The sequence below is a fragment of the Apis laboriosa genome, unplaced genomic scaffold, assembly GCF_014066325.1.
Source record: "Apis laboriosa isolate Shangri-la unplaced genomic scaffold, ASM1406632v1 scaffold34_cov151, whole genome shotgun sequence".
NCBI lineage: Eukaryota > Metazoa > Arthropoda > Insecta > Hymenoptera > Apidae > Apis > Apis laboriosa.
In genome coordinates, this window is record NW_025222928.1 from 9,228,256 (window position 1) to 9,240,689 (window position 12,434).

General features: G+C 22.4%; 2 protein-coding genes across 3 annotated transcripts; one reads left to right on the forward strand and one right to left on the reverse strand.

Annotated features, from left to right (window-relative positions):
- Positions 1–88: 88 nt before the first annotated feature.
- LOC122715260 (phosphoribosylformylglycinamidine synthase) lies at positions 89–6,710 on the forward strand. 2 transcript variants are annotated; one of them, XM_043937307.1, is made up of 20 exons: positions 89–201; positions 839–1,139; positions 1,212–1,353; positions 1,431–1,581; positions 1,695–2,085; positions 2,148–2,260; positions 2,360–2,620; positions 2,694–2,767; positions 2,852–3,008; positions 3,329–3,438; positions 3,545–3,781; positions 3,857–3,982; positions 4,103–4,330; positions 4,431–4,629; positions 4,697–4,962; positions 5,019–5,235; positions 5,310–5,489; positions 5,563–5,724; positions 5,801–6,082; positions 6,437–6,710. In XM_043937307.1, exons 2-20 carry the CDS (start codon positions 871–873, stop codon positions 6,610–6,612), a joined length of 3,741 nt encoding a protein of 1,246 aa, XP_043793242.1. In that variant the 5' UTR covers positions 89–201; positions 839–870; the 3' UTR covers positions 6,613–6,710. The 2 variants fall into 2 exon arrangements, with proteins under 2 accessions (XP_043793242.1, XP_043793241.1); XM_043937306.1 differs by having other exon boundaries at positions 90–201; positions 3,092–3,438.
- On the reverse strand, positions 6,643–10,119 carry LOC122715262 (alpha-N-acetylgalactosaminidase). Its single transcript, XM_043937313.1, has 8 exons — positions 9,983–10,119; positions 9,686–9,847; positions 8,173–8,347; positions 7,927–8,101; positions 7,755–7,849; positions 7,326–7,685; positions 7,094–7,258; positions 6,643–7,033 (listed from the first exon to the last, which is right to left on the reverse strand). The coding sequence occupies exons 2-8, from the start codon at positions 9,844–9,846 to the stop codon at positions 6,845–6,847; spliced, it is 1,320 nt and encodes a 439-aa protein (XP_043793248.1). The 5' UTR covers position 9,847; positions 9,983–10,119; the 3' UTR covers positions 6,643–6,844.
- Positions 10,120–12,434: the final 2,315 nt, after the last annotated feature.

Consider the following 12,434-nt stretch of genomic DNA (forward strand, 5'->3'; position numbering starts at 1 on the left):
TTAGAATAAATAAAATATATTAAATTGTTTATCATTTCTAAATTTACTCTATAAAAATTTATTATAAGAATTTTCATAAAAAGTTATTAACAGATAAAAAAATACGTGGAAAAAGACGAGGTTATGCATCATTCATTAATACATCACACATGTGAAAAAACATTTGTAAGAAGAAATATAAAAAGATAATAAAGATACATTGTATGTAGATATATATAATATATATATAATAAATAATTTTATTTTCAATTATATTTTAACAATATAATTTTTAACTATATAAAATTTAATTTTAATTTAAAGTATTAAAATTCTATAATCAAATTATGTTCACATGTTTTTGTTTTTTTACGTAAAGTTTTTTTTTTTCAAAAATATTTTATTTTTATTTAATACAATAACAACAATAATAAATTATCGTTGTAATATAAATTATAAATTATAAATTAATAATTTATAATTATAAATATTTGTTTTTATTTTCTTTTCGCAATATTTAATTTTAAAAATATAAAACGTTCTTAAATAATTTATTGCAATTTTGTAGTAAATATTAATATAATTAAATATTTAAATATTTAATTACAATAAACACAGAATACATAGTATTGAGTAAGATGTCTTTTTGACCTCACAACAATATTTTCTAATTGTTATCATGATACAAGCATTCTATTTTGCAATTATTATATTGATAACTTAAGATAACTCAATGTTTTACTTATTAGTTTCACTAGGGAATCTTAATAAATATAATTATCAACTTAAATCATTTCAATCTGTTATTATATTTATTCTTTAATTATTTGATTTTGTATTTTTTATTTCTTTTGTGTAGTTTATTATCCTGTGATATTTAATTTTTAAATTATGGATATTATAAGATTTTACAAAATACCTGGTCTTAAATCAGGCCAACTTAAAAACAAATTCAATGATATTATTCAAATAACAAATCAAATTAATAGTCTAAAAACTGAATTTTGTTATTATGTTGAAATTAAAGAACATTTAACTGAAGAAGAACTAAAAGTATTAAAATGGATTTTAAGTCCTCCTTTAGAATCACATAATTTAAAAAGTTCTAGTACATTTAATGAAAAATTAAACAATTGTCTTATTATTGAAATTGGTCCAAGGTAAGTTAAATTGATTAGTGATAGTTTAATTATATTATTTAAAATAAAAATTATTATATTATATTATTACAGATTGAATTTTTCTACAGCATTCTCTAGCAATGCTGTATCAATTTGTAGATCTGTAAATTTAAATAAAATAACAAGAATTGAAGTAACAACTAGATATTATATTAAACATGATGGAATAATTGATAAGAAAATTGAAGATTCTGTATGTAAATAATCATAATTTTGCAATTAATTTTATTTAATGTAAATAATGAATATTTTTTACATTTATTTTTTTAGATAGTAGATGTATTGCATGATAAAATGACCGAATATAAATATATGAAACCAATAAAAACATTTGATCATGGATTTCGACCAGAAAACTGGTTTGAAGTTGATGTTTTAAAAGAAGGAAGAATAGCATTAGAAAAAGTAAATTTAAAATTAGGTACATAGAATAAAGTATAATACAATAATATAATACAGAATAAAATATAATACAAAATTGTTAGTATCCATATTAATATTATTCTTATATTATTTTTTAAACATTTTCTTTAGGTTTAGCATTTGATAATTGGGATTTAGATTTTTACACAGATTTATTTCTTAACAAATTAAAGCGCAATCCAACTAGTGTTGAATGCTTTGATTTAGCACAATCAAATAGTGAACATAGTAGACATTGGTTCTTTAAAGGTAAAATAATTATTGATGGTCAAGAAATGAAAGAATCTTTAATCGATATGATTATAAGAACACAAAAATATTCCAATACAAACAATACAATTAAATTTAGTGATAATAGTAGTGCAATTAAGGGATATCAAATAAAAATTCTACGACCAAATAAGACTTATACATGCAGTCCTTTTCACTTGGAAAATGTAGATCAGGATTTAATATTCACAGCAGAGACTCATAATTTTCCAACAGGAGTTGCTCCATTTAGGTAAAAATTTAAAAATTTCTTAGAAACTATTTTAATATACTTATAAATATTGCAATATACAGTGGGGCTGCAACTGGAACTGGAGGAAGATTGAGAGATATTCAAGGAATTGGTAGAGGAGGATGTTACATTGCAGGAACAGTTGGTTATTCTATTGGTAATTTGCACATTCCAGGTTTGTATTTTTGTATAATTCATTCCAACTATAAAATTAGAAAAGTGATATATTTTTGAATAAAATAATCTATGTATTCAATTATTAATTTTTTTTTAGAATACAATTTACCATGGGAAGAAGAAAACATACCATATCCCAATAATATGGCTTCTCCATTAGAAATTCTAATTCAAGCTAGCAATGGAGCATCTGATTATGGCAATAAATTTGGAGAACCTATCATATGTGGCTTTACTCGTTCATTTGGTATGACAGATGAAGTTGGTGTACGACGCGAATGGATTAAACCTATAATGTTTAGCGGAGGATTAGGTACAATGGATGCAAATATGTCTCAAAAAGTTTTACCACAAAAAGGTAAGAAATTATTATTTAAATAATTTTTATAAAACAATGACAATATAAAATATTGAAATTTATTGTATATCAGGTATGGAAGTCATTAAAATTGGTGGTCCTGTTTATAGAATTGGTGTGGGAGGTGGTTCAGCTAGTTCAATTGAGGTAAATTTATATTTCAAAGAATATGTTAATTATTACTTAATATGTTATCTTGTTAATAATTGATTAAAAATTAAAAATTGTTAGATACAAGGTGATAATAAAATGGAATTAGATTTCGGAGCTGTACAAAGAGGTGATCCTGAAATGGAACAAAAATTGAATAGAGTTGTTCGTGCGTGCATTGAAATGGGAGAAAAAAATCCAATACTTAGTATACATGACCAAGGAGCTGGAGGCAATGGTATAGAAATTTTTAAAAAGTTATATTACAATTATATATAATAATATTATATCAAATCATTAATTGTTATTTAAAAATAACAGGCAATGTTTTAAAAGAATTAGTAGAACCCGCGGGTGCAGTGATTTTTGCGAAAAAATTTGAATTAGGTGATCCAAGCATCAGTATTTTAGAATTATGGGGCGCTGAATATCAAGAAAATGATGCTATACTTTGTAAATCAGAAAATAGTAACTTACTTAAAGAAATAGCAATGCGAGAAAAATGTCCTATTAATTTTGTAGGTATTGTTACAGGAAATGGTAAAATTATTCTTTCAGAAGAAAATGATTATGATTCTTCGAAATATTTAAATGAAAATTATAAATACAAAACAAAACATCCAGTTGATTTAGATTTAGAACTAGTACTAGGAAAAATGCCCCAAAAGGTAAACAAAAAATTTAACAAAACAAATTAAGTTTAATAAGATTAATAATTAGATTAATAATTAATTATTAATTTATTATAATAATAATTTATTAATATTTTTATAGACTTTTAATCTTCTGAGACAAATAACCCAATTATCTACTATTAAAATACCAACAAATTTAACTATACAAGCTGCTTTAGAAAGAGTTTTACGATTGCCTTCGGTAGCAAGTAAACGATATTTAACTAATAAAGTTGATCGTTCTGTTACTGGATTAATTGCACAACAACAGTGTATTGGTCCTCTACATACTCCTCTTGCTAATGTTGCTGTAACAGCAATTTCTCATTTCTCTACTGTAAATAAAAAATAAATAAATAAAAGAAAATAAAATTAATTAAAATAAAGAAATAAAATAAATGAAATATTATAGGTTGGTATAGCAACTTCTATTGGAGAACAACCAATAAAAGGTCTCATAAATTCAGCTGCTGGAGCTCGTATGACTGTGGCAGAAGCATTGACCAATTTAGTTTTTGCACGTATTTCAAATATACAGGTATTAATTTATTATATAATTTAATTTTTGTATATTTTAAACGTATAAATATATTTATATTTATTAATAAGAAATTATAAAATATTAAATTATTAATAAATTTATATTTTATATATTTAGGATATTAAATGTAGTGGAAATTGGATGTGGGCTGCAAAATTGCCAGGAGAAGGTGCTGCTTTGTATGATGCATGTTCTGCTATGTGTTCAATTATGAATGAATTAGGAATAGCAATTGATGGAGGAAAAGATTCTCTTAGTATGGCTGCGCGAATTGGAAAAGATATCGTTAAAGCACCAGGCACACTTGTAGTTTCTTGTTATGCTCCTTGCCCTAATATCCAACAAGTGAGATAAAAATATTTTTAAAGCATTTTTAGTTTGAAAATTTATTTTTACATTCAATTATTGATATAATATATTATTTTCTATTATATTTTTATTATAGGTAGTAACACCTGATTTAAAAGCTCCTGCAATTGGTAAAAATGGTTATATATTATTTGTAGATTTATCAAATGGAAAAAATCGAATTGGTGGTACCGCTTTGGCTCAAGTTTATAAATCTCTTGGAAATGAAGTTCCGGATGTACAACAAATTGATATATTAAAAAATGCTTTTAAAGCTATTCAACTTTTAATTGCAGGTAATTAGTAATTAAAGTATAATTTAAAGAAAATTAATAATGTTTGAAATCCTTTTTGTTACATTAGAGGAAAAAATATTGGCAGGACATGACATTAGCGATGGTGGACTTATTACTTGTCTTCTTGAAATGTGTTTTGGTGGTATATCTGGAATAAATGTGAATATTTTACACAAAACAGGATCTCCCATTGAAATTTTATTTACTGAAGAAATAGGATGGATATTAGAAATTGATCAAATAAATCACAATTACATTTTGGATGTGTTCAAACAATTCAATGTTCCTGTATATCTAATTGGACAATCAGAAGGATTTGGATTATCATCAAAAGTATGTATTATATATATAAATAATTTATATCAAATTTTATTATATTTTATTCTTAGATAAAAGTTCAAGTACAAGAAAAACTTGTTGTGGATTCAACAGTGTTATCATTGATGACTTTATGGGAAGAAACTAGTTATCATTTAGAATGTCGACAAACTAATATTAAATGTGCATTTGAAGAATTCAATGGAATAAAAGATAGAACTGCACCAGCTTATAAATTAACATTTAATCCTGATATTAGACCTATTGCAATTTATAAAAATTTATCTTGTTAGTAAAAATTTAATAATAAAACCTGAAAATATCTTATTTAATTGCATGTATATATTTTATCATTTTTACAGCAAAGATTGCAGTTGTTGTATTAAGAGAAGAAGGTATAAATGGTGATAGAGAAATGGCAGCATCTTTGATGGAAGCTGGTTTTGAAGTTTGGGATGTAACAATGCAAGATTTCTTACAAAATAAAATCACATTTGATAGATTTAGAGGTATTATATTCCCTGGTGGTTTTAGCTATGCAGGTAAATTAATAAATAGATAAATTATTATTTTACAAAATACAAAGAAATTAAAAATTAAATAAAATAATTTTAGATGTTCTAGGCTCTGCTAAAGGATGGGCTGCCAGTCTTTTATTTAATCCATCTCTTCAAAAACAATTAAAAGCATTTATTTCTCGAAAAGATATATTTAGCTTAGGAGTTTGCAATGGATGTCAATTGATGTCTTTGTTAGGATGGATAGGAAATGAAAACAGTACTGTTTAATTATAAAAAGAATGTTTATAAATTATTATTATAATTAGTATTTTCAATTATTTTTTGTATTTCAGACAATACTAAAGAATTAGATATTTTTCTAAATCATAATATATCGGAAAGATTCGAATGTCGATGGAGTACTATCAAAATTGATAAATCACCATCAATCATGTTAAGTGGAATGGAAAATAGTATCTTAGGTGTATGGGTTGCTCATGGTGAAGGAAGATTTACATTTAGAAATGATGAAGTTTTACAAAAACTAAAGAAAAATCATTGCTTGGCCATTAAGTATACTGATGATTTTGGTAATCCAACTGAAAAGTATCCATTTAATCCTAATGGAAGTATAGGTAATATTTCTTATAAATTAATATATAAAAATAAATAATCTACACGATTATTTCTATTATTCTTATTGTTAATTATAATTGTAGATTTAAAAAGGTTTACCAAAAAAAAAACAATATATTTTTTATAAATTTATATTGATCACAAATTATTAAAAGTATCTTATAATTTTTTTTATATACAACTAGGTTTTTCCTATTTTTTACTTAAAATTGAGACAAAGAAAAAATTAAAAAAATTTTAATTGTAGACAAATAATTGAAATAATATAAATAATAAAATAATGGTATAATCAATAGATGATCATATCATATAATTCATATTGTAAAATATTATGATTTTATGATTCATTATAGAAGGTATTGCTGGTATTTGCTCAATGGATGGAAGACATTTGGCATTGATGCCACATCCTGAACGATGTTCACAAATATGGCAATGGCCTTGGAAACCTTATGATTGGAAATATACTATTTCGCCATGGCAGCGTATTTTCGATAATGCTTATGCATGGTGTATGACAAAAAACTGATTCTATGATTTTTTATACTTTTCATTATTGCAATTAATATGTAAATGTAAATACAATCATATATTTTTTAAATAAACTATATAACATTATTTAACAAATCTTAACGTTTACAGATTATAAAATTCTTTATTTCCTATTCTCTTAATAAAGTATGGTAACATTTTTTTTTGTCAAATATTACAAAAAAGAAGTTAAATTACAGTTAAAATTGGTTAATAAAAATTAATTTGTATTACTTAAATGAATTCTGTCTCACTTTAAATAGTTGATTCGACGGTGTATATTGCGAAAATTCATTCGTATTAAAAATATCCTCTAAATGTAAATCGCAGCGTAATATTACAACTCCGGAAGGATTAACTTTAACTTTTATTTTCGTTTGCGGTGTTAAAACACCGTAATTTACATCTTCATATAGATCCTAAAAATATAATTATTTATTGAAAGTAATCTAAAAGAAATATATTAAACATATAATTACCTCAACATTATATCCTCCAGGATACTGTAATCCAAGTTCTTTTAACGTAACAGATACATCAGAAGGCGTACCATCTGTTCTTCTGTTCATAAACGCTACAGCATAAGAAAAATAATTCTGATAAACAGGAGTAATTGGTCTCGCCCAAATTTCAATACCTTTGTGCTGAAATTATGACTAGATTTAAATATATTTGATAGTGTCTTGTATTAAAAAAAATGAATTTACTAACTTTATAAATTCGTCGACCCTGTATACCTAATGGATCTTGATCTACAGCAATAATTTTTCTATTTTGTAAAATAGCTTTGTATTCTGGCCTGATTGTTCGTAGATCAACAGACATTAATAATGGCGCAGCTAAAATTGCCCATAATGCCATTTGTGTTTTGCTTTGTTCATAGCTTAATCCGAAATTTCCAATAATCAACATATCAGGATCATTCCAATGGCCGGGACCAGCATTTGGTACAATCACATCTTGATTATTTCCATAATAATCAATAATAGTTTCTAAACTATTCCACGAATCTTGTATATCATCAAAATTTCTCCATAAATTACAATGTTCTGTTATAGCAGTGTAATTTGGCTAAAATTTTATAAAATTTAGAATTACACAATATATGATGATATATGATGATATTATGTCAATACCAACCTGCATGCCAGCATAAATTTGATAAACTGGCCAACTACAAGAATATACCATTGCTCGACCAGTTTGATTTAAATAGAATCCAAATTCAGGATATCCTAGAATTTGTTATAAACTTTGTAAATATAGAACATATTAAAGCATGTAATGATTAATTAAATTGTTTTAATTATACCTCTATCCATCTCTGAAGGATGGGAATAACATCCATCTAATTTTACATAATCAACATCCCATGATGCAAATGTATGTGCATCAGTTTCTAAATATCCTAATATTCCAGGGTAACCAGCACATGTATAGTTACCAAAATCTTCATAAATTCCAAATTTAAGACCTTTTGAATGAATCTACCAAATGGAATTATGTAAAAATAAATCTATAACTTCTGCGATAAGTTGAATGATATATCAAAACTTACATAATTAGCAAGACTTTTCATGCCATATGGGAATCTCTGTCTATCTGGCACTAATTGACCATTAACACTTCTATCTTTTTCCAGCCAACAATCATCAATATTGATATATTCATATCCAACTGCAGCATAGCCTTCTGCTACAACAATGTCTGCCATTGTACGAAAGAGTCGATCACTATAAAATATGAAGACATATTAATTACAATTTTAAAATCTTTTCTTTTTAGATTATGATCTATAAATTATTCATCTTCTAAAACATATATTACTCATTATATGTTATTAATGAAACCTTGGACTAGAAAATAGATTTACATAATAATTATGACACAACTCTCAGTAAACTTATTAAAAATCTTATGGTTTCATATTGATAATTTAATATTTAATATAAAAATGATCATATAAAATTATCATATATGATTTTTTAATTATAATTAAAATTTTTTAATTAATATTTTATGAAAAAAAAATGCTATTTATTTTTAATTCCATAATTATGGAAAGTGACAATATATTTTAATTTTAATATTTATATATTAATATTATTAAAATTATCATAAAATTATTTATCTTTTATTATTTTTATTCTAATATTTATTCTAATATTTATTTTTTTTCTAAATATTTATTACAATGAGTGATTGTAAATGATTAAGTTTTGTAATAATTTTTGTAATAATGAATAAAAATATAAGTGATAATAATAAATAATAATAAAAAAAATTTATACAGATTTAAGAAAACAATTTTTAATACATGATACATTTACATTTAATATATGATATATGATATAATATATAATATATTTGAATAAGTAATTTAAAAATGAAAATTAAAATTAAATTAAGAATTAATTATTGATTATTATTATTAAATAAATAATTATATAATAATTTATAATAATATTAAAATAAATACAATTAATAATTTTAAATATAATCACTAATTTAAAATTCTATGGTATTTCAAGTATGAAAGCATTTTATTATATTTATATAAATAATAAATAATATTTTTTATTCACAAAATTTTTAATATATTTTAAAAACATAAATTAAATAATATGAAAATGAATATATCAATAAATCATATACCTCATTCGTTTTTAATTTCTTATTTTAAAAAAATGATTTTTATTTCTTAAAAAAATGAAAAAATTCTTTAAATTTTTATATTTATAGTTTAATAAAATTTTTTAAAACATTTTTACATGAAAATATTACATATTTTTGTTTCATTATCATTGAAAATTAAAATTTTTGATATTTATTAAAAAATATATAAATAATTAACAAAAATACTAATAAGATTTTATTTTATATATTATTAAATTAATTAATTAATTATTAAATTATAATATATTATTAAATATTATATATAAATAATTTCAAATAAAGAACAAATAATGTTCTAATTTTGAACACAAATTCTATTATTCTAATTTTTCTACATAAAATATATCTAAAGTTAATGTCAAAATGCATAAAAAGAATTCAAAATAATCATTTACCTGATACAATTTTCAGGATCATTTTTGCAGTCTGTATTACACCTGAATCGTTCCCAGGCAAGCCAGCCCATCGGTGGTGTTTTCACGAGACCATTTTCAAGGGCCAATGTCAAATCAGCCACTGACACAATTAAACACCATATCCATATTATCTGCAACATTCTGCAAAAACACGTTTCTTTCTAACTATTAAACTTTTCACCAATTTTTAACCAAACATTAATTATTTTTAATTTTATGATTTTAATAACATAATTTATGAAAATCTGAGTAAATTAACAAAAAAAAAAAACAAACTCCGTCAGAGTTAATAAGAAATCTGGTCATTAGGAGCAACGCAGAACTTCTATCCACATCCTGCACGGCTGTTGGCAGACTGTGACTGATCTGATATAAGACCTCCAACCCAAGAGTACTTTCACCCAATGCCCCATTTCATTTTTACACACCAATCACTGTCGTTTAATAGTGTGAACACATTGATTTCCTTTCGTATACACAGCGAGTAACTTCACACACTAATGTATAGATTGGTGTTGTGATATTATAACACAATTATTACATTTAAAGTATTTATTTTATCCTATGAATCTTCTTTGTCTTTATTATTTTGAACGATGATTATTAAAATGATTATTAATGCTCTTTGTGGCATAATATAATATAAATAATAATTTAAATATAATATAATATAAATAATAAATATAATAAATAATATAAATATTAATAACATAAATAAATATAAAACGTAATCTATAAATTTTCTTCAGTTTAAAAATATTTTTTATTTATGTTTAATTTTTTAGATTATTGCTATATTACATCTCAATGATCCATTTCATTTTAACTGAAAAAATTTGAAAAAGTTTTAGCAAGAAAAAAAAAACAGTTGTTCTATAATAAATCAATGATTAAATGAATGAATGATTGATGAATGAGGTTAATTTTAAACTTTTCAAGAATAAAAATATTTGTTATACGATTTTAAGACAATAATTTAATATTTTAAGTCAATAACTTGAAATTTTAATTACTTAAGATAAATAATAAAAAGTTTGTTATATGAATTCAAATACGAGATGAACAAATGGAATGTGCATTATATAAATTTGAAGACTGTTAATAAGAAAGAAAACGATTAAAAAAAAAATTATAAAAAATACAGTAAAAAAATATATAAAAAATTTTTTAATTTGTTGATAAAATGATAGGTTGAATTATTTTTGACTTATTATTTATTTTTTGAATTATTGTAAAAGTTCTGTTATTTTTTACTTTTTTTTTCTGAAATGTAAAAAAATATTTAAAATGTTGATTTAATTTGATTTTTGACTTTCATCAATATCTCAAAAAAATTAAGTAAATAAATAATTAATTTTATATTAATATAAACAAGATATTTTGATTACTAATTGAAAATCAAAATTGAAAATGAATTCTAATATTTCTTTATCGACTGACGATATCGTATTAATATTAGTCTAAGATTTATAGATTTTTAACAAAATTCTGTTGTTATACATGTGTCTAAAATAAGATCATAGTTTTAAAAAATTTTTATACTCATAATAATTCAACAACAAAAAAAATTGATTAAATAATATTACTCAAGTATAAATTCGATATTGAATCCTTTTTAAATAATTAGTTTTATAAATAAATTGAAAAATATTTCGAAAGATAATAATATCTATATATTATCAATTATATTTATATATATATATAGATATTTTCGAAATTTTCAATTTTTCATTTGATAAATAGTATGAGATGTAACAGTTTTTATTATATGTATATTTTTTTATTATATATATATATATATATAAATATTATTAAGTAAGTAATATTTTATTATACAAAATTATAATATTTATTTCACTGTATTTGATTCAATAAACTAATAAAATTTTTTATATTTTTTTTATTATTTTAAAGTTTATACTAAATAATGGTTAAGCGATAATAAATAATAATAGCGAATAATAAATAATATTATTAAATTTAATTTAATAAAAAGTTTAATATTGGTTTTAACATTTTTCAATGAATACTTACCTTTTTCAACAAATTTATGTTTCTGACACAAAACATGTTTCAATACGTCGTGTATCGTTTATATACTGAGAAATTTGTATACACAAGACAAATGAATGATAGTTGTTTCAATATCGCGCAATAGATAACAAATTTTTCCATTTTCTTATTCAATTGTTTGTGATAAGAATAATGAAAATACTATTAAAATTTTTTATAACATTCTCATTGTAAATATAAGATTATATGATTAAGTGAAAATAATTTTAATTAATTTTATGAATTATTTTTCTAAATATAAATTAAATATATTCTAATAAATTTCAAATAGAGATTTTCTAGAATATTTGAAATATTTTGATTATTTTTATTTTTTATTATAATACATCTATATTGTTGATAAAATATTAATTAATAAGATTAAATGAATATTATTTAATGTAATTTTATAGCAATTTATACATTGTATAATTTTTCTTTATATTTCATATATAATATATTTAATACTTTTTAATCAGATATTATTAATATAATAATTTATTTTGTTATTAATATAAGAAATTATCAAAAAATATAAATTAGAATAAAATATATATTTATATATTTTTCAAATAATTCGATGCGAGAGGGTGAATCGAGGGTGGCGCCACGATGCGTCACCGTATCAAATCATTTGTTTTCTATCTTCGTTTTGCTAGCGATGTACCTCTCTTCG